This window comes from Chiloscyllium plagiosum, unplaced genomic scaffold (assembly GCF_037043375.1).
Source record: "Chiloscyllium plagiosum isolate Xiang-an unplaced genomic scaffold, Cpla_swu_hap1 HiC_scaffold_20, whole genome shotgun sequence".
Taxonomy (NCBI): Eukaryota; Metazoa; Chordata; class Chondrichthyes; order Orectolobiformes; family Hemiscylliidae; genus Chiloscyllium; species Chiloscyllium plagiosum.
The window spans coordinates 1,156,554-1,181,448 of record NW_028270158.1 but is presented as its reverse complement, the minus strand read 5'-3'; the positions used below and the strand labels follow the sequence as shown (position 1 = coordinate 1,181,448).

The 24,895-nt window shown below is 41.1% G+C and overlaps 1 protein-coding gene across 2 annotated transcripts in view; it reads right to left on the bottom strand.

The window, feature by feature from the left end:
* The window catches only part of gde1 (glycerophosphodiester phosphodiesterase 1), a 139,833-nt gene that overhangs the window by 15,305 nt on the left and 99,633 nt on the right, over nucleotides 1-24,895 (bottom strand). For both annotated transcript variants that reach the window (XM_087997586.1, XM_043712163.2), the window contains 4 exons: nucleotides 16,092-16,267; nucleotides 14,630-14,735; nucleotides 1,015-1,107; nucleotides 615-823 (listed from right to left, as the gene is read on the bottom strand). In XM_087997586.1, coding sequence (XP_087853712.1) covers nucleotides 615-823; nucleotides 1,015-1,107; nucleotides 14,630-14,735; nucleotides 16,092-16,267 — 584 coding nt within the window. Of the gene's footprint in view, nucleotides 1-614; nucleotides 824-1,014; nucleotides 1,108-14,629; nucleotides 14,736-16,091; nucleotides 16,268-24,895 lie in introns of those variants that run through there.

Here is a 24,895-nt window from a genome sequence, read left to right as displayed (position 1 = left end):
TAAGGCAACGACCCTGTTCTCCAGAGGCAAGCCCTTCCTTAAGTAGGCTGCTATCAGTTTTACACCAATATTACTTCTAAACTCAAAGTCTGCCTTGAGAATCCGATAGGTAAAGGGAAGAAAGATGAAACAGATCCCCAGGTTAGGTGCCTTTACTGGAATGATTTCAGGCCAGTAGGAACACGAGTTACTTGTGGCAAACCAACACGTCTCGGCTTCCTGTCCAAAAATCATCCCCAGACTCTCTTTCTGGCCCAAAGTGCCAGGATCAGGTTTTCACAAGATAAGTAGCACAGCCAAAGTAAAGCTCCTCTAACTCTGCTCCAATGACTTCTTTTCCACCTCTTCAAATTTTCTATCTACTTAGCTGCTCCTAAAACCAAATAACCAGTTTAACATTTATATTTTCTGAATTAAGACTGGTTTGATGTTTTAAGAATCAAGTTAAAATCTTCGCCCAACTTTTTGCATAGTGGGTTGCACAGCATAATTAAAGAGACTTTAATTCCATTAGAACTGAACTTGATTTCAGAATCTCTGGAGACAATGAATGGCACTCATACTCAATGAACCAAAGAATTTTTAAGAACCAGAGTAAGGTTTGTAATACTTACATTGATATGAAATTTTTCTGCATTAAAAATGCAGAAATACCAAAGAATTTCCATAAAAAAGCATGAAGGGACCAGTCCAAAATGATATCCAGCAACATGTACCAGTATTGCCTATAGTCGTGAAATTTTGGTTTACCATTCCCATAGAAACTTAGCCTCCAAGGTCGATGCGTGAGAGCAGTTGCTACATTCTTGTCAACTTGTTTCATCTTCAGTGGTACAAGAATGAAATAAATATGAAATTAAACATTTTGTTTTATCTCAGATATAAAATCTACAAAAAAAAAAGCAATTCTGTTCCAATATATTACATAAAATTTTCCTTAATATTATACAACTTCCAAACAGAATTACAGAACAAAAACCATGCACCCTTGATGTAGTTTAAAGCTTTTAATACCTTGAAAATGACCAGTGGATCAAAGGAACACACAATGCTTTTGGTGTACAGTTCAGGATATTCCTGATACATCTTTTTCAGAGCTGCAGAGGCCTGAAAAACAAACAGGTTAAAATCTAAAATGCATGCCATATATAGTTTTTACCCAAAGCTTATACATAACTAAGACAACACTAGTGATAAATGGCGTAATTAATGTCTGTGGCATCAAGGCAGCATGTGACCGAGTATAACACCAAGGAACCCTTGCAACACTTAAATCAATGGGAATCAGGGGAGAAACTCTCCACTGGTTGCAGTCATACCTGGCACATTGGAAGATGGTCTTGGTTGCTGGAGGTCAGTCATCTCAGCTCCAGACATCTCTGCAGGAGTCCGACAGGGTAGTATTCTAGGCCCAACCATTCTCAGATGTTTCATCAATGACCTTTCCTCCATCGTAAATTCAGAAGTGGGGATGTAGAAAACCATTCACAACTCCTCAGATACTGAAGCAGTCCATGTTCAAATGCAGCAAGACCTGGACAATATCCAGGTTTAGGCTGAGAAGTGACAAGTAACATTTGCACTACACAACGACCATCTCCAGTAAGAGATAATCGTACCATCAACCCTTAACATTCAGTGGTGTTGACATCACTGAAAGTCCCATTTCCAACATCCTGGGGGATTATCATTGACTAGAAACTGAACTGAATCAACTACATAAATGTAGTGCCTACAAGAGCAGGTTGAAGGCTAGGAATCCTGCAAATAACTCACCTGACTCCTTAAAGCCTGTCCACCACTTACAAGGTATAAGTCAGGAATGTGATGGAATACTCCCCACTTGCCTGGTTTGGTGGAGCTGTACCCATCTCAAAGGCAGACACCACCCAGGGCAAAGCAGCCCACTTGATTGGCACCACATCCAAAACCATCCATTCCCTCTACCACCCAAAGCATCTTACTACCATCCAAGAGGACAGCGGCAGTAGATACATTGGATAAACCATGACCTGCAAGCTCACATCCAAACCACTCAACATCCTGACTTGGAAGTATATCGGCATACCTTCACTGTTGCTGGGTCAGAACTCCTGGAATTTCTTCCCTACACCCTAACAGCATTGTGGGTCTACTTACTGCATATGGACTGCAGCAGTTCAAAACACAGCTCACCACTACACATTCTCAAAGGCAACTAGGGACAGCCAATAAATGTTGGTCCAGCTAGCAATCCCCACATCCCACAAGTGAATCAAAAAAAAATGTAGCCACCTATATGTGTTATTAATGTCTGTGAGATCATTCCACCATTTTTGTGCCTGATCGTGAATGTCCACAAGCTGCAACTGTAGGACATAACTTGATCAGAACTGATGACAGAACAAAATATTTCAGAACATCTGATAAATAGAACTTCCTGTATCCATTTGAAGCTTTCTTCCCCCGTCTTCAGTGCTTAAGCCAAATCCTTATATCGCCTTTAACACAGAAAATGTCCCAAGGTGCTTTGGAGATGAGAGCTATAAGAATAGGTAAGGGGTTGAATGTCGAACCCTAGAGGGAGAGATCAGGATGGGTGTCAGAAAGTTTGGTTGTAAGGATGAACTGAGAAAAAAAAATTGAACTTTCATTAATACAGCACTTTTCACATTTTTTGCATCTCAGAACATTCCTTAGAACTTCATAGTCACAATTAATTACATGAAGAAAAGCTACAAATGGTGAAGATTGAAAGAGATGCAGGGGCTTATGTAGACAGACCACAATCAAGTACAAATAAAACCACAGAAAAAGCTGTTTCACAGTTTTAAAATGTTAGAGTGCAAATAGTGGTAAATATTATCATAACTATTCCCAAGCCCGGTTTAGACCACACCAGGAATACCATGGGTAGTTTAGGTGCAGATTCACCAAAACAACCAAGGCTCCCAGTGTTAGTTTATGAGAAGAGATCACATCAAGTATACTTGCATTTCCAGCAAAATGAAAAATTAACGGATGATCAGAATTTTCAAAGGAACATAGTGGATAGAGAGAGTAACCTTTTCCAAAAGACCCATAGGATACTGGAGTATAATTAGGCCATTTGATCCACTTGAGTCTGCTCCCCTATTTAACAATGGCTGATATACTTCTCAACCCCATTTGCCTGCCTTTTTCCTGTAAGCCTTGATCCCCTTACTAATCAAGAACCCATGTCTGCCTTAAATACACTCGATAATTTATCCTCCACGGCCTCTATTTCAGTGAGCTCCACACATTCACCACCCTCTGGCTGAAAATTCCTTCTCATCTCAATTTTAAAAGGTCATCCCTTCACTCGGAGGCTGAGGCTCTCCTACGAGTGGATTTTCAATTATAAGTGCTTAAAACGAAGGAAAGTTGCTAGCTTAATTACATTCTCTTAAAGGGAGCTTAATCTATAGAGACATCATGACAGGACACCTCAGCCATGTGATGTGTCCTCCTCTTGCACAATGTGGGAAATATGAGATACCTCCAGTGTGCAACAAGTGTGTGGAACTGCAGCTACTGACTTATTGTTTTATTGGAGTTGGAGTTGCAAGTGGACTTACTGCAATGCTGAGAATGTCATGGATAACATGTTCAGCAAGGTACAGAAATGGAATGGGCAACCATCAGACAACGTCAACAGCTCAGGAAGTGCCAGAGTCACCTGTGGTCATTCGCCTATCAAACAGATACCACTTTTGATACTTTTGTGGGAGGGATGATCTCTCCGGGCAAAGCAGCATCAGTTAGGTCATGGCACCATGGTGATTCTGCTGCACAGAAACAGGAGGGGGAGAAATGAGCAGCATGTCAAAGTGATAAGGGATTCAATACTAAGGGGTTCAAGTCAAGTACATTTGTAGACACAGACATGAATCCACAATAGTATAATCCACAATAGTATGTTGCCTCCCTGGTATCAGGTCAGGGATGTCACGAAGCATACAGTCATAGTCATAGTCATAGAGGCATAGAGATGTACAGCAGTTTCAAGACATTCTACAAAGTGGTCCTGGCATACATAAAATACCAACAGCATAGGTAAACAAAGTGGTGAGGACCTGAAAGCAAATATAGGAGACTGAAATGCAGGACCTCAAATATAGTAATGTCAGGATTTCTCTCACCGTCACATGTTAATGAGAACAGAAATAAAAGGAAAGATTAGATGAATGATAGATCAGAAATGATGTAGCAGAGAATGGTTTAGATTCTTGAGGCACTGGGACCATTTCTGGGAAGGTGGGGCCTGTACAAGCCTCATGGGCAGAGCTGGGACAAATACCCTCACGAGTACTTCCATTGGTGAGGCTTTATTGGATGGCTGGGGTTGGGAACCCAAGTGCATACTTAGTTGGGTCAGATTCAGATCAGAAAACAGGAGGTAGAACATTAGTTAGTGATGTAGTCAGCAACTTTGAAAGTCAAAAGAAACGACGATTAAAAAGTGTCTAAAGGAAATTGACAGAGTTGAGCAGCCTATATTTCAATGCAAGGGTAATTACAAACAAGGCAGATGAATTAAGTGCACAGACAGATGTTTAGTCGCACAAAATCATTGCTATAATGATAACTAGGCTAAAGGAGGGGAACAACTGGCAGCTCTTTATAGAACATATCCCTGGACATTGAATTTTCAAGCAGGGTAGAGTGGATGACAAAGAAAAAGTGGGATATTGCAGTATTGGTTAAAGGATCAATTACTGTTGTGAGAAAAGATGATATACTAGATGGATTAACAGTTGAGAGTGTGTTGCTGGAAAAGCACAGCAGGTCAGGCAGCATCTGAGGAGCAGGAAAATCAAGGTTTTGCACTGGAGCCCTTCATCGGGGGTGACTATTCCTGATGAAGGGCTCCGGCCCAAAACGTCGATTTTCCTGCTCCTCGGATGCTGCCTGATCTGCTGTGCCTTTCCAGCAACACACTCTCAACTCTGATCTCCAGCATCTGCAGACCTCACTGTCTCCTAGGTGGGTTAGGAAATGAGGCTTGATGGGTTAAGTTTAGGAATATAAAAGCAGTCACACTACTATATGTATAGTATAGACCTCCAAAATAATGAGGAGATAGAAAAATGAGGAGGTAGACAAATTTCTGCCTGTAGGAATGAGGGGGCAATAATAGTAGGTGACTTTAATATCTCAATATCTACTGGATTTCAAACACTAAGGGGCATGGAGGGTGAAAAATCCATGTAGTGTGTCCAGGAATTTTTTTTCAAAACAGTAGATGATGTGCCAAAAAAGAAAGTCAAAAGTTACACAACTCCAAGTTATAGTCCAACAGGTTTATTTGAAATCACAGACTTTCAGAGCACTGTTCCTTCAGCAGGTGAAGTAGAGAAAAACAAAGGCATGGAATTTATAGGCGGAGATTCGATGCTTGTGTGCTTCTCTCCAATTCACCTGACAAAGGAGCAGTACTCCGAAAGCTTGTGAATTCAAATAAAACTGTTGGACTATAACTTGATGTCGTGAGACTGTTGACTTTTTCACCGGTGCCTCCACATCATGCTCAAAGAGAGGACACATAATTCTGGATTTAGTTTTGGGAAAGGAAGATAGTTAAGTGGGTGATCATGTCAGGATCAGTGACCATAATTTGGGTTAGATTTAGTATTATTATGGTAAAGGACAGAGATAAATCAGGAGGAAAATGTTTTAAATTGGGGAAAGACAAATTTTACAAAACTAAGTAGTGATTTAGCTGAGGTGAACTGGACAGAACAGCTGAAGGGTAACTCAGTATTAAACCAGTGGGAGGCATGAAAATGTTAGACCTTTAGAGTACAAAACAGACATGCCCCCTCCAAAAATAAGAATGGTACTGCCAAATTTCCAAAGGATGACTAGAAAAATACAGGGGAAGATTAAACAGAAAAAGCAAGTTTAATAGTCACAAAATGTCAACACTGCAGATAGCCTGAAGGAGTACAGAAAGTACAGGGATCAAGTGAAAAAAAAGACACAAGGAAATCAAAGAGAGGGTGTGGAAAAAAAATTAGCAAGCAAGATAAAGGAAAACCCAATGATGTTTTACCAATATATAAACAGCAAAAGAACAGTTAAGAAAAAACAAAGATGAAGGGAATTTGTATGAAGGTGCAGAGGATATGGGAAGAATTTTAAATGAAATTTTTAATCTCTGTATTCACAAAAGAAAGGGTTGATATGGATATCTCAATATGTGCATATGTACCTAAAAGGAGCAGTGTGAAATATTGGACAAAATGATCATGAGAGAGGGAGTGTTAGAGCAGCTGAAATTCTTGAAAGTGGATAAGTCGACAGGGCCAGATGAACTGATCTGCAGAACGTTAAAGGATGTTAGGGAGGAAACAGCAGATGTTCTAAGGATTATTTTCTAATCTTCACTAGAACCGTGGAGATGCGAGAGAACTAGAGGAATACAAATATGCTTTCAGTATTTAAAAACAATACGAAGGAAATGCCAAATAATTATAAGCCAGTTAGTCTGACTTGGGTGGTGGGCAAATTGTTAGAATCAATCCTGAGAGACTGGATAAACTGTCACTTCGAAAGGCATGGACTAGTCAGGGATTGTCAGCATTTCTTTTTTAAAGATAAGTCATGTCTTACAGATTTGATTCAATATTTTGAGGAGGTAACAAAGAGGATCAATGAGGATAGTGCCGTAGATGTTATCTACGTGGATTTTAGTAAGACGTTTGACAAGGTGCCACATGACAGAATGATCAACAAAGTAAAAGCCCCTGAGATACAGGGTAATGTGTCAAATTGCCCTTGCGACTGTAAAGCTGTTTCCACAGGGCTCATTGGTGGGACCCCTGCTGTTTGGATTGTACATCAATGACTTGGACTTGAATATGGAGGGTACAATTGGCAAACTTGCAGATAACACAATAATTAGCTGTATAGTGAATAATCATTCCTCATTCCTGATGAATGGCTTTTGCCCAAAACATTGACTTTTCTTGCTTCTCAGATGCTACCTGACCTGCTATGCTTTTCCAGCACCACTCTAATCTTGACTCTGATCTCCAGCATCTCAGAACCCACTTCTGCCTGTATAGTGAATAATGTAGAGGATAGCCGTAAACTCCACAAAAAATGATATAGATGGACTTGGTGGAGTAGGCAGGCAAGTGATAGATGGAGTTCGACTCAGCTGAGTGTGGGGTAATGCATTTGGGAGGTCAAAAAGTAAAAGAGAATATACAAAAAAAAACAGAAATATACTCAGAGGTAGATAAAGAGAGAGATCTCAGCATGCAAGTACATAGATCACTAAAGCTAGCAGTATAGGTAGGTAAAGTTTTAAAGAAAGCATACAGAATGCCTCTTTCATTGGCAGAAGCATAAAATACAAAAGTAGGGATATAATGATGAAGGCTGGAAATGTGTTGCTGGAAAAGCGCAGCAGGTCAGGCAGCATCCAGGGAACAGGAGAATCGACGTTTCGGGCATAAGCCCTTCTTCAGGAATTCTGTTCCCTGGATGCTGCCTGACCTGCTGCGCTTTTTCAGCAACACATTTCCAGCTCTGATCTCCAGCATCTGCAGACCTCACTTTCTCTTCATATAATGATGAAACTGTACAAGACGCTGGTGAGATCACAACAAGAGTATAGTGTACTGTTCTTGACACCACATAACAGGAAGGAGATAACTGCTCCAGATAGAGTCAGAGAAGATTGACCTAAATTTTGGCAGGGTTGGAGAATTGTAGCTACGAGGAGAGATTGGAGAGGTGGGGTTGTTTTCCTTGGAACAGAAAAGGCTGAGGGTGACATGATTGAGGTTTACATAATTAGGAAGTGTAGAAATAGAATATTGACAGGCAGAACCTATCTATAAGAGAGACAAGACTGTTCAAAAACTAGGGGCCATAGATTCAAGCTAAATGGCAAAAGGATTAGAGGGGACATAATGAAAAGCGTTTTTACCGAGGGTGGTGGGTATCTGGAATTCGTTACCCGATTTGGTGGCGGAGGCAGAGACCGACATTAGTTTTAAAAGTACCTGGATCGGCACCTTAAGTGCTGTGAGCTTCAGGGTTATAGGCTGTGAGCAGGAAGACGGGATTAGAAAAGGCACCAGGCTGCCTTTGGGTCAGAGTGAACAAGATGGCCCGAATGGGCCTCTATGTGCTGTACCATTTGTATGGCACCATGGAACCATCTTCTTCATACCCACTCCAACCAGCATTGTGTACATTTCAATTGGTCTGACCTCCCCTTCCCATCGACCCCATACACGGCCCACCTTCTAACCTCCATCAGGTACAGAACCAGAGTCCTCAACTGCTCCCCATATGATATGCCCTTCACCCCTGGGATCATTCTTGTAAACCTCTTCTGGAACCCCTCCAAGGCCAACACAACCTTCCTTAGATATGGGGCTCAAAACTGCTCATAATGTTCCCAATGCCCTCTGATCAGACCCTTAAACAACCTCAGCAGTACAGACCCATGTTTATCTTCTCACCCTTTCAAAATGATTGCTAACATTGCATTTGCCTTCCTGCCATGTGAACTTGCATGTTAACCATACTGGAATCCTGTACCAGGACTCCCAAATCCCTTTGTGCTTCAGATTTCCAAAGCCATTCTCCATTTAGGAAATAGTTGATGCCTGTATTCTTCTTACCAAAGTGCACAACCACTCTGTATTCCAGCTACGTCTCTGCCCACACTGGTGGCCTGTCCTAATCCATCTGCAGCCTCCCTTCCTCAACATTACCTATCCCTCCACCTTTGTATCATCTGCAAACATATCAACAATGCCCTCAATTCCTTTGTCTAGATTAATATATAGCATGAATAGTTGCAGTTACAAAACCGGTGGAAAAAACTAGCCATCGGTGGACTCCCTGTAGAACCCTTTATCCCTACTTTCTGCCTCCTGCTAATCAGCCAAACTTCTATTCATGCCGGTACTTTGCTACTAACACCACGGGCTTTTATCTTATTTTGCAGTCTCCTGTGCTGCATTTTTTCCAACTGAGAAGCTGAAAATAAGAGTTTAATTAAAAGCAATGTCATTCTAAAGTGATATGACATTTCTAGAAAATGTTGGAAATACTTCTTCAAACACAGAGAGAGAGAAGTGCAGCATTATCTCGTATATTAAGCTGTCATTTCAGGTTTTGCAAGACAAGGAAATGAAATGGTAGAAAGCCATGGCAGGTGGATGGAGTGAGCCTATGATCAGCACACTGCATAGCAAAACAGACTCAAGGGATGAACTGTCCTACTCCTACTTCACTACTCCAAATCACAGAATAACCAAAAATTAACTGACACCATTTGGTTAATTGGAGCCACATCAGCTTTGTGAAAGAACTATCCAAACTCAGACCAATTCAGCTGCCCTTTTTCAAAGTCATGCATTTTTATTGACTTTCAAATATTAATTCAATTACTCAATGAAATTTGACACATCTGCATGCAGAGCTCTTTCACACAGTACATTCCAGATTATAACCTAGAGTAGTAAATAACATCTCCTCAGCTTGCCTTTGGGTCTTTTGGCAATTACTTTAAATTGGAAACTGTTTTTCCTTACTCTATAACTTGCTCAGTTAAATCTCCCCTTAACCTTGAATATGCCCTAGCTTCACTAATCTTTCCACATAATTCAAGGATCACATTCCTAGTATCATTCCCATAAATCTATTCTGCATTCTCCAAAAGATGGCCTTGATAATGAAATACTTTTAAGATAGAGCTGTTGTTAGGTGAGCAACTACAGCAACCAATTTGTGCACAGCATTGTCTAATAGACGTAGATTAATCAACAACCAACAGATGTGATTTTATTTACTGTAGATCCACATAAAAAGAAAAAGAAACAAGTAACTGAAAAGAGATAGAAAAAAAATCATTGGAATAAAGATATCAGAATATGCAAATCAATGTTTCGCAATAGGTGGGAAATGTATTCTGGATGTTTGCAACTATCTTTGATGTCAATATATTGGTGATCTTCCCAGTGAGCATTACTGAGAATCTAGAACAAGCAAATTATAATATTAATATGGCCATGTACTGTCTTTGCACATGTCAACCATATTAAAAGTCATTTGATAAATATCTAAATATCTAATTAAAAAATGGAAACTTCTCAATGCTCACCACAATCACATTCCAAGTAGGGAAGGGAAACCAAGACGTAAAAATTCAGGACAGAGATCCTGAGAGGAGGCCTACTGTAACCAGATGTTTGCTTATCATGAAATGAAAGAGTGATTGACAGAAGGTCAGATTTGAAAGAAGAATGCAGAAAGACCTGGAAAACCACAGAATTCTGCAGACATGAGGCGGAGGTAAGATCAATGGAGAGTTTAAGATGATCAATAATTTTAAGTGTAATAAGAGTACTCAGGTCAGTGTGTACCAGCAATCAGCAACCAGGATCTTGTGCAGGATTGATTACATGTGCCCCATTTGGACAAATCAGGATTAAAGTGTTGATTCAAAATGAAAGTTGACAGGAAAGACATTTGAGAATTGAGAAATGACAATCTGATGGATAAAGATTTTAATTTTGTCGCATCCACAAGACGCACTGGAGACATTAATCAAAAATCCTTAGGCATCTTCAAAACCCATGAATACATGGTAACACAACCATCTACAAGTTATCTTTCCACCTACTCGCTGTGTTGGAAATTTCAAAATCCTGGAATTTCCTCCTGAGCACCTTTGTGGGTCTACCTACAGCACATGGACTGTAACAGTTCAAGGCAGCAATAAATCCTGGCCCAACTAGTGACACTCATGTCCCACGAGTGAATTAAAAAAGTAAAGGTACTAATGTAGGAATGGTAGAATTGAAAATATGAGAAATATGGCTAACAGGTAATATCTAGCTTATATTCCAGAGTAGGGTCAAAGTGAGTTTTTCATAATCTGGTTCGCTCACTGAATGGCTCAAGAAGGGTTTCTACATTCTTAGCTCATGGAGGATGATCACCAACTCTGACACTTCACTCCATTTTCCTCTGACCATGAACCCACAACTGAACATAAAGCCATTATTTCAAGAACTGTTAATGACCACATGGCCTCTAGAGATCTTCCTGCCACAGCTTCTTCCCATCTAATTTCCAATGTTCTTTATTTGCAATGCAGCCTCCTCCACACATGGAGGTCTAACGCAGATCGGATGGCTATCTTGTGAACACCTCTGTCAACAGTCACTTGCTATTTCAATACACCATCCTTCTCTCATGCTCACATTTCTGTTCTAGGCCTGCTGCAATGTTCCAAAAAGCCTAATAGAGTTTGAGGAATAACACCTCATTTTCTGCTTAAGCAACTTCTGGACCCAACATTGAGGATAATACCTTCAGAACAAGTCATCTGTTCTCCACTTTGATACACAGAGTCCATATCTTGTTTTCATCTTTCTGCTTTCAGTTCAAGCTGACTTTTATTCTGCTATTAACATTCACACTACATTCATGCTCTAGCCTTCTCTAGTCTTTTAAGAGAGAGGATAAAAACAAAAAAATTGAGGACACCACACCCCTCCCCCGGCCCAAAACCAACCCTATTAGACACTCTTGGGGTGGGGACAGCACCGGTAAAGTCATTTTTCCTATCTAACCATAAAGAAAATTTCCTCGACTCTGAAAGAAAGTACCTTTTACTCTGGACAACCGAAAATCAATGAATAAACAAAAAAAAAGCCCCCTCTTGATTCTGCCCCCACCAACCACTCTCTGGGACATTCCCTGGCTGTTCAAAAGCAAAGGAAACTTTAAAAAAGGTCTCTGCTACATCCCATCAAATGATCCCAAGAAAGATTTCAAAATCCAGAGGAAAAGTGCCTCTTCTCATTTTAACTAAAAATGAAATTTCCTCTTACTGATCCCATCAAGCACACTGGGAAACAGGAACAGCGTGGGGTTTAAATAAAGGCCCCCTCTGAATTTTCGATGGGGTTCAAAATGAAAACAAAAGGAAAATATTTTTAAAAAGCCTTTTGCGTGGCACAAAACCAAGAACAAACACATTTTAAAAGTTGAACATAAACTTACACTACTAAATCAAAATAACATTATTCATACTGATACCTTCCAGCCACCCTGGTGCCCATCGGTCACGAAGGGCCGCTAACCTCCTCTACGACCATTGTCATCTCTCTACCTTTTGTTCTAGGATCTCCCTCACCCTCTAACCATTCTCTGATATTCCCTTTGTTCCACTTGCTCCTCTCCATCTCTCTCAAAAATCACATGACACCAGGCTATAGTCCAAGGGATTTACTTGAAAATATTAGCTTTCGGAGCTTTACTCCTTCATCATGCTAGCACCTGACGAAGGAGCAGTGCTCCGAAAGCTGTTTTCAAATAAATCCGTTGGTCTGTATCCTGGTGTCATGTGACTTTTGATTTTGTTCAACTCAGTCCAACACCGGCACCTCCATATCGTGGTTTCCAGCTTTCTCAATGGTATAAAATCCACAACTTTCTTCAATTCTCTTCACTTTTGAAGAGGTGCCATATTGGAACTCTCAACTGCGATTGTGCCAGACCTGAATTTCTTCAGCAACTTCCTGTTTTTAAATTTTGAGCTACTTGCTGTTCAGCTTCAGAAATCTATGAGTCATTCTTAATTTGATGCCAGAGAAGCAGTCACAAGATTGACATAAGTGGTAACAAATTGCAGCTGAACCTCTTCAACATTGTGTTAGCTTCTGTAAACAAATTATTTCACTGAGACATGACCCACAAACTAGAAAGATGGAGGGGGAAGTCGATAATGGAAATTTTGGAAATGAAAGCGCATAGAAAGGAAAGCCTGTAGATGAACCAAACACAGCAATTTGTCAACACATCCAAATAGACTACAGTAACACATGTTCATATCAACAATCTTCATCAAAACTGATCAACATTTCCATCTATTTCTCTCTCTCTCTCTTCCTCGTGCTTCTCATCATCTTAAACATGACTATGGTATCATCGGAACAACTCCTTTTGTATGCAGTACCATACTCTTGGCTTAATGGCATCTCTCAAGAATTTCTCACTGGATCTAATTGTGACTACTTTCTATTTATAACCTCTAGTTTTAGATTTTTTCCATAAACAACCCATTTTCTTTCTGTCTACTCCAACAATTCTTTCACAATCCATTAGGTCACTTTCAGCACTCCCCTCGGAGCCTTTCCCTAGTAACAACCACTCAGCCCTTATATTATCCTTAAAAACGCTTGCTTCACTGGGATTGGAATGACACAAATATAATAATGTAGAATTGAACAGCAAAGAGAATGCAATGAAAGGCTGTGGTATAGTTGGCGCAGGGATGAGGAGAACTTGTTGAGTGGAGGCGGAAAGAAAGAGACTGAGGTGGTTGAAGCGATATTTATATCCCATGAATGAATAAAAATATATGTAAGAGGTGACTTTGAACAGGAAAGTGGAAGAAAGGTTGAATGAATGTCTCAGAAGATTTGGGTGAAGTGAATTTTTTTTAAACAGAAAGTGTCAATTTTTGAGAAGATTTGTAGCTCAGGTTGAAGTTTTGGACATAGGCTTGCTCACTGAGCTGGAAGGTTTATTTTCAGATGCTTGTTAACATCTGAAGTGAGCCTCCGGATGAAAGACTGGTGGTGTAGCCCGCATTCTATTTGTGTTTAGGTTTCCTTGAATTGGTGATGTCATTTCCTGTAGTGATGTCATTTCCTGCAGTGACATCATTTCCTTTTTTTCTCAGGGGGTGGTAGATGGGATCCAAGACAATGTGTTTGTTGATAGAGTTCCAGTTGGAATGCCATGCTTCTAGGAATTCCCATGCATGTCTCCGTTTGGCTTATTATAGGATGGATCTGTCGTCCCAGTCAAAATGGTGTCCATTCTCATCTGTATGTGAGATACTAGTGAGAGTGGGTCATGCCTTTTTGTGGCTAATTGATGTTCATGTATCCTGGTGGCTAGCTTTCTGCCTGTTTGTCACAGTTCTTGCAAGGTATTTTGTAAATGACATTAGTTTTGCTTGTTGTCTGTTTAGGGTCTTTCATGTTCATTAGCTGCTGTTTTAGTATGTTAGTGGGTTTGTGGGCTACCATGATGCCAAGGGGTCTGAGTAGTCTGGCAGTCATTTCTGAGATGTGAAATGACATCACCAATCCAAGGAAACCCAAACACAAATAGAAAGCAGGCTACACCACCAATGCTTCATCCAGAGGCTCACTGAAGGCGATACAGAATATGTTGACAAAATGTCTGAAAATGAACCTTCCAGCTCAGTGAGCAAACCTACATCCAGAAAGTGCCAATGTCATGTGAAACTTGAAGAGAAGAATTCATTTAAAAATTGATACAGATGAACACTTGAACTGCATGTCACACCTTTGTTGCAAAACATTTCAAGGTAAAAATATTCTTTGAAACAGTTCTGCACAAAGACAGTGGTCTTATAAATTACTTTATCAACATCCACTTAAAAACACATGTTTTAGTTAGGACTTATTTACTTTGTGGTGCTCCAGAATATACTTAATATTGGCATTAACAAGGACAAGGTCATCTTAAATCAAACTGACATTGCTCCTCACATATTCAATGGCATTGTTCAATCAATACCTTGTTTGTGTGAGGAGTCAAAAAAATATTGTACCTGAATTGCATGACCTTTGACATCAAAGTAAATGGTCATGTTGTTTTTGAGACTTTCAACAATAGCTTCCTCCAAGGTTGGTACTTTCTCATTTCGAAAGTTTTTGCTACATAGAACAGAAATGTAAATCATTTTAGATACTGAAGAAAGACAACTATTGAAATTAATTAAGTTCAATTAGAAAAAAAATTGTAAAAATTCAACAACAAATTACATTGCATTAAAATGAAATTTTTTTGAAAATAGCATTAATATTTGCAATGATTTTTAAACATTGTATGATTGTTCAGTTGTGCTGGAAATTACAATGAATGCGTGAACATGAACAATAAAAAACAGTTAAAATTAATTGATGAATAAAGGATATTTTAAAATTAGAAACAAAAACAGAAATTGGTTTACGAATAGATCAATTGATAGGTCTGTGAGTAGTAGCAGAATTTTATTTCTGATTTTTTTTTAAACCAAATAATTTAAAAACAAAAACAAAACCTTACGGAGAGAAATCAGAGTTAACATATTGGATCAAGTGACCCTTACAGACTGCCAGACCTGCTGAGCTTTTCCAGCAATTTCCATTTTTGTTTCTGATTTACAGTATCCATTGTTTTGTTCTTTTATCTTTAAATTACTTGGTTTAAAAATAAATCATAAATAAAATCTCTGCTATTACTCAGACTTATCACTTGGTCTATTCATAAAGCACTTTATAGTTAGTCTTACAGCTGAGTAGCAAACAGGAATACAATTATTATACATTTTCATGTAACATAAGACAATCATGGAAGAAGCAAGAAACAGAGTCACTAAAATCAGGCTTCAAGAATGTGAAATGTTATGTTTTGATGCAATGATTAGATTGAGACAGCTTTATCTGACAATTGCATTTTAAATGTGTCATGACTCAGCTGTAAGCACAGTGCTCTCGAATCAGTCTTAGAAGGTTTCCACAACACTCAAAGGATCCTGGATGCTGTTTAAGGCATGTCTAAATTTCATTCAACTATGCTGCACACAATGTCAAACCCAAGAAGTGAGTGAAAGCTTTATTGAGGTGTTCTCTCACAGCCCTTATCTGGAAAGTGAGACGACACCTTTGGACCTATAGTTATAATGGTGTCATTGAAAAGCAGATACTGATTGATTGCAATACATTCACATCCTTATCAGACTGTGACTGAATGAGTCCACAAAAATAAACATTGATAACTCCACTGTAGTTCTCCAAAGTATTATAATTCAAAGGTACTGCAAAGAATACAATTAGAACCCAAACAATGCATTATCAAGCTGCAGAAAATGGAGCACAGTTTTCAATGCGTAATGGGCTGCAACACTTCTGAAATTATAATACACTGAAAGAATGTGGTGTGGTTCTTGTTGATTTGAGATTCTATGGCAATAAATTTGAAAAAGCACTTTTACTACGATAATCAGTGTGGGGTACATTCTGATTACATACTGCAGTCTGTGCTTGGCTGCCGGATTAAGTTTTCGGATGTCTTCGAAAGTTAAATGATCAAGAGAACCGATACCATCAGTTGTGCGGTCCACAGTACGATCATGCATCAGAATAGGGAAACCATCTGAAGTAAACTCAAGATCCAGCTCCACACCAGTAGCATTATTTTCAGCAGCCTAGGCAAGGAGCAAAAACAGGACATTACAAAGTATTCATTAACTTATATACGTGCACTATGGCTTGACAGAACACCTCACTGTAATGTTGGCACTACATAACAGATTGTGTTGTCACGAAAAACTTGATAATTTTGATCATTCTCTGGATAGAATGAGAATAGAATGCAATGATTTAAATATAGAATAAGCACTCTAGCAACTTACCCAAAAATATTTTAAATGGAATTGTAGAAATATTTTCATTTTATTTAAATCCACCCCATGGCCAATCTTTTTGTCACCTTTGCTCTGACTCAGTGTACATTGTCTTTGATTACAACTCCATAATACATAACATATTTTGGGGGTTTGTTTGTGTAAATTAAGAACATAAATGGAAATTGACATTCTTGCTGTTAACTAAGTGAGTTACATAATTAAATCTAATCCTCTTCCTTACTCACTAACTACTCAAACATATTGAGTACTGTTTGCTGTATTCTTCAGGTATTTTTTCCCTTCAGTGAATAAGGTAATCATAGAATTATACTGCTGCATCAATTAGGATCAACTAAGTCAACACAGGCAAAGGCTGATCTGAGATTTTCCAGAGTTTCATTGCTATGAACCAATTGAAAACCCATACCATAGCCCTCAGTCTCAGTGGCTGTCTTGACAACCAATGTAGATATTCTCCTATAGGTGTAAAATAATTAAGATTTAATAATAAAGTAAACAAGCACACCAAGTTTCTCCCAAACAAGACACTGAAGGTGGTGCCTCTCAAGACACTCCTTAAAACTCTATTACTGACCAAATTTTCAGTTAGCACACATTAAAAAATCTGTCCAACTGTCATCTCCTTTGGCTAGGTGCCATTTTCTTCCACAAGGGCCTTGGGATCTTTTAACTATATTAAAAGTGCTACATAAACACAGGTTATCGCTGCATGTGTGAAGACTGGGAGATGCAGAAGGTTCCTACCAGAAACTTACTGATTATATGAAATTTAAAAATCAAAAGAACCAATTAATTTTATTTGTATTTCAAATTTTTCATGGTGCTGTTTGCCAGCCTGTGTAACATTTTCCTTTCAGGAACAATGGTTGGGTGCGTTTTTTACATTGGAACAGATGAGAATTGCAACTCTGTGATGTTGGGTTTTGGTTAAATCACAAAACTTTAAAAAAAAAATTTCCTGAGTAAGAAAGCAGTAAATTTTGAACTCAGAATAATCAAAATGGTTTTAAGTTAAAACACTTCGGAGGCTCAAGATCCTTAAATATTTCTTTAAAATGGAACAATGGGTCAATTACTCTTTGACTTCTCTCAGTTCTATAACAATAATTAGCAGCACTGAAAGATACATATGAACAAAAAGCAGGAGTAAGACATTCAGCCCCTCAATCCTATTTTGCCATTTAATAAGATCACGGTTGATCAGATTGTAACCTTCTATGCCAACCCGTTAGCCACCTAACCTCCTGCTTACGAAGCCAGGATGAACAGCCATGGTCTTTTTCCTATGGTTTAGGGAGTCCTAAACTAGCGAACATAGGTTTAAGATGAGGGGAAAGATTTACAAAGGACCCATGGGGTAACCTTTTCACACACGTGATGGTGCATGTATAGAACGAGCTGCCAGTGGAGGAGGCAGGTACTATTACAACATTTAAAAGGTATCTGGATGAGTATACAGATAGGAAGGGCCAAGGGGGATATGGGCTAAATGCTGGTAAATGGGACTAGTCAGATTGGTCTGTTTTCATGCTGTATGATTCTATAACAAACTATCACTGCTTTAAAAATATTCAAAGACTCTCCATCCATCATCTTTTCTTGTTTACATAACCAAGGAAAGACTAGCACCAAATAACTGAAGTAACATGTGTAACTGACAAGTTGAACAAATCTACCAAAATTTTAACACTGCTTGTAACAGTGAAGGGCTCACAGTAGATAATCTAGGTTTTGCTCTACTTATCGTCCTCCAAGCTACCGCACTACAAACACCCCTCCAATGTATCTCTCAGCTCCCTTTCCCACGACATTCCTGAAACCATAGGAAAAAGACCATGGCTTATGTCTGAAACGAAATTCCCCTGCTCCTGGGATGCTACCTGACCGGCTGTGCTTTTCCAGCACCACTCTAATCTAGACTCTGATTTCCAGCATCTGCAGTCCTCACTTTTGCCAGAGAGATGGACAGGACTGGCAGCTCCATGTTGTGGGTTTTAGGTTTTAGAGAAGAGATAGGAAGGGAGGCAAAAAAGGAGGAGAATGCATTTAGATTGAAGAAAATATTACTGCTGTAAATGGAGAATATATTTCTGAAAAATCTGAATTTTTGAAAAAAGTTCTGAAAATATATGGGTTGAGATTAGAAATAAGAAAGGAAAGCACACCACCTCAACAGTCAGTCAGAGAGAAATTGAGAAACAAATATCTAGGGAGATTTCAGATATGTAAGCATAATAGGGTTGTAATAATAGGGAACAAAAATAGAAATTGCTATTACAGACTCAGCAGATCTGGCTGCATCTACTGAGAGAAATCAGTTAATGTTTTGGGTTGAGTGACCCTTCCTTAGAATGGATTGTAGCTAGGGATTTTAGTTCTGCAAACATTGACTGGGCTACCATAGCATTAAAGGAATGGTGAGGAATTTGTCAAACGTGTTCAAGGAAATTCTCTTCATCACGATGTGAATGCTCCTAACAAAAGAAGGAGCAAAACTTGATCTTCTTTTGGGCAATAAGGCAGGGCAGGTAACTAAAACAAAACTAGACTAACACTTCGTGTCTAGCGATCATAATTCTATTAGTTTCAAAACAATTATGGAAAAGGATTGGCGTTCAATAATTTTAATTGGAGTAAGGGAATTTTTCATTGTTATGAGAAAAGAACTTTAATAAGTTGATTGAAGTAGATTGTTCGCAGATAAAAGAACGTCTGACAAGTGGGAAGCTTTCAAGAGAGTGATTACGAAGAGTTCAGAGGCATGATGCTCCCATGAGAGTGAAAGGTACGGCTGGTAAAGTTAAAGTAAATTGTTGAAGGAGATTATAAAAGACAGGATTTATAGACATTTAAAGATGCAAAAATTGGTTAGGGATAGTCAGCATGGTTTTGTGCGAGGAAAATCATGTCTCACAAACTTGATTGAGTTTTTTGAGGAAGTTACCAAAAGGATTGATGATGACAGAACAGTAGATGTTGTTTACTTGGACTTTAGTGAAGTCTTTGACAAGGTTCCAAATGGCAGACTAATTAGTAAAGTTAGGGATTCAGAGTGAGCTTGCCAATTGGATACATACTTGGCTTAACAGCAGGGGACTGAATGGGGTGGAGGGTTTTACAGGCATTGGTTCTGAGTCATCTTTTGTTTGTCATTTACATAAATGATTTGGATGAGATATAGAAGGCAGGATTAGTAAATTTGCAGACAACACCGAAATTGGTGGCATTATAGACAGTGAAGAAGTTTGTCTAAGATTAAAAATCACACAACACCAGGTTATAGTCCAACAGGTTTAATTGGAAGCACTAGCTTTCAGAGCGACGCTCCTTCAGATGATTAAGGAGGACACAATTCTAAGGCACAGAATTTATAGCAAACATTTAGTGTGGTGTAACCAAAATTATACATTGAGAAAATACCTTGATTGTCTGTTGAGTCTTTCATCTGTTCGAATACCATGATAGTTTCACTTCTTTCATGTGTAAATCACAAAACCTTTTCTTAAAAGTTGCATTCTCAGGTTAGCTGTAACAATAGATGTTAGTTAGACAATATGTTGAAGGTGTTAGCCCCCTGTTCTCTATACCATGATGTTTAAATTGATTCTAATCTAAAAAGTGAGATAACAGAGCTTTACATGAATTCATGCAGTTTTTGAGCAAAGTTCAATGTAACTCTGCAATTACAAATTCACCCCACAAAATGTGTGCATGTGGGTCTTTGAGTCTGTCTGGGTTGGGGGTTGTTAGTGTGAGAGAGAGTGTATGTGCAGGGACAGGCCACTATAAATGCCGGAGGAAACACCACAGAAGTGCTTCACAGGAGGCTCCCAAGCACTGAGGATGTCACCTAGACAGGGGACGAAAAGTTTGCAACAAACATTTCCAGCTCGGCGAACAGAACCACAGCAACTAGTGTATGTGTGTGTGTAGTGAGCATAGAGTGTCTTAAGTCTGTGTCTGGGGTGCGGGTTTGAGAGTGTCTGTGAGAGAGAGTGTATGTGTGTGCATGTTTGAGGTTTGGCGGTTGTTTAAAGGCAAGCAGTGGAGGTGTGGGGAAGGTCTTGGCGAGGTGCTCATCATCATTGATAATGTATTGCAGGTCACAAAGAACATGGCATAGGTTTTCAGCTCCTGGGAAGTACTGAACGAAGGGTACCCTATCAGTTGCAGCATGTGTCTGCAAGCGTTAGGGTACCCTTCGTTGTTCAGTACTTCTCAGGAGCTGAAAACCTATGCCATGTTCTTTGTGACCTGCAATACATTATCAATGATGATGAGCACTTGGCCAAGACCTTCCCCACACCTCCACTGCTTGCCTTTAAACAACTGCCAAACCTCAAACAAATCATTGTTCGTAACAAGCTGCCCGGCTCTCAGGACAACTCCGTACAACCCTATCACGGTAGGCGCTGCAAGACGTATCAGAGTGTGGACATGGATAACACCATTATACGTGGGGATGCCTCCCACCATGTCCATGGTAGGTACTCATGTGACTCAGCCAACGTGATCTATCTTATATGTTGCAGGCAAGGATGCCGAGGCATGGTGACATTGGGGAAACCGAGCAAAGGCTACGACAACGGATGAATAAGCACCGCACAACAATCCACAGACAGGAGTGTTCCCTCCCAGTTGGGGAACACTTCAGTGGTCCAGGACATTCAGCCTCGGACCTTCGGATAACCATTCTCCAAGGTGGACTTCAGGACAGGCAGCACGAAACGCGTCCGAGCAGAGACTGATAGCTAAGTTCGGTACCCAGCGGGAGGGCCTCAACCAGGACCTTGGGTTCACGACACATTACAGGTGACCAACATTGCACTATACACATACACACACACCCATATACACACACACACACACACACACACACCCATATTCACCCACACACACACACCCATATTCACCCACACACACACCCACATACACCCACACACACACCCACACACCCATATACACCCACACACACACCCACACACACCCACATACACACCAACACCCCCACATACCCATATACACACACACCCACATACACACCCATACACAGCCACACACCCATAAACATACACACACGCACACACCCATATTCACACACACACCCACCCACACACACACACACACCCATGCACACACACACACACACACCCATGCACACACACACACACCCATACACAGCCATACACATATACCCATGCACACACACACCCACACCCATATACACACACACACACCCACACCCATATACACACACACACACCCACACCCATATACACACACACATACCCATACACAGCCACACATATATACATACACACACATACACACACACACATACACACACATACACACACACCCACACCCATATACACACACCCACACCCATATACACACACACACACCCCCACACCCATATATACACACACACACCCCCATATACACACACACACACCCCCACACCCATATACACACACACACCCACACCCATATACACACACACACCCACACCCATATACACACACACACCCACACCCATATACACACACACACCCACACCCATATACACACACACACACCCATACCCATATACACACACACACACACACCCACACCCATATACACACACACACCCACACCCATATACACACACACACCCACACCCATATACACACACACACCCACACCCATATACACACACACACACACACCCATATACACACACACACACACACCCACACCCATATACACACACACACCCACACCCATATACACACACACACACACACACACCCATATACACACACACACACACACACCCATATACACACACACACACACACACACCCATATACACACACACACACACACACACCCATATACACACACACACACACACACACCCATATACACACACACACACCCACACCCATATACACACACACACCCCCACACCCATACACACACACACACCCCCACACCCATACACACACACACCCCCACACCCATACACACACACACACCCCCACACCCATATACACACACACACACCCCCACACCCATATACACACACACACACACCCACACCCATATACACACACCCACACCCATATACACACACCCACACACCCACACCCACACCCACACACCCACACCCATATACACACACACCCACATACACACCCATACACAGCCACACACCCATATACATACACACACACACTCATATTCATACACACACCCATATTCACACACGCACACACCCATATTCACACACACACCCACACACCCACAACCACACACCCATGCACACACACACACACCCATACACAGCCATACACATATACACATACACACACACACCCACCCACACCCATACACACACACACACACACACACCCACACCCATATACACACCCCCACACCCATATACACACACACACACACCCATATACACACACACACACACCCACACCCATATACACACACACACACACCCACACCCATATACACACACACACACCCCCACACCCATATACACACACACACACCCCCACACCCATATACACACACCCACACCCATATACACACACACACACCCACACCCATATACACACCCACACACCCACACCCATATACACACCCACACACCCACACCCATATACACACACACACCCACACCCATATACACACACACACCCACACCCATATACACACACACACACCCATACACAGCCACACATATACACATACACACACATACACACACACCCACACACCCACACCCATACCCCCACACCCATATATACACACACACACACCCCCACACCCATATACACACACACCCACCCCCACACCCATATACACACACACCCACACCCACACCCATATACACACACACCCACACCCATACCCATATACACACACACCCACACCCATATACACACACACACACCCCCACACCCATATACACACACACACACCCCCACACCCATATACACACACACACCCACACACCCATATACACACACACACCCACACCCATATACACACACACACCCACACCCACACACACACACCCATACACACACACACACACCCATACACAGCCACACATATACACATATACACACACACCTACACACACATACACACACACCTACACACACATACACACCCACCCACACCCCCACACCCATATACACACACACCCACACCCATATACACACACACACACCCATATACACACACACACACCCATATACACACCCATATACACACACACACCCATATACACACACACACACCCACACCCATATACACACACACACACACACACACACCCACACCCATATACACACACACACACACCCACACCCCTATACACACACACACACACACACACCCATATACACACACACACACCCATACACAGCCACACATATACACATACACACACATACACACACACCTACACACACATACACACACCCCCACACCCCCACACCCATACCCCCACACCCATATACACACACACACACCCCCACACCCATATACACACACACACACCCACACCCATATACACACACACACACCCATACACAGCCACACATATACACATACACACACACCTACACACACATACACACACACCCACACCCATACCCCCACACACATACCCACATACACACCCACACCCCCACATACCCATATACACACACACCCACATACACACCCATACACAGCCACACACCCATATACATACACACACACACTCATATTCACACACACACCCATATTCACACACGCACACACCCATATTCACACACACACCCACACACCCACAACCACACACCCATGCACACACACACACACCCATACACAGCCATACACATATACACATACACACACACACCCACCCACACCCATACACACACACACACACACCCATACACACCCATACCCATATACACACACCCATACCCATATACACACACACACACCCATACCCATATACACACACACACACACACCCACACCCATATACACACACACACACACCCACACCCATTTACACACACACACACCCACACACCCATACCCATATACACACACACACATACACAGCCATACACATATACACATACACACACATACACACACCCCCACACCCATATACACACACACCCCCACACCCATATACACACACACCCCCACACCCATATACACACACACACCCACACCCATATACACACACACACACACCCACACCCATATACACACACACACACCCCCACACCCATATACACACACACACACCCCCACACCCATATACACACACACACCCTCCCCGCTATATACACACACACCCTCCCCGCTATATACACACACACACCCTCCCCGCTA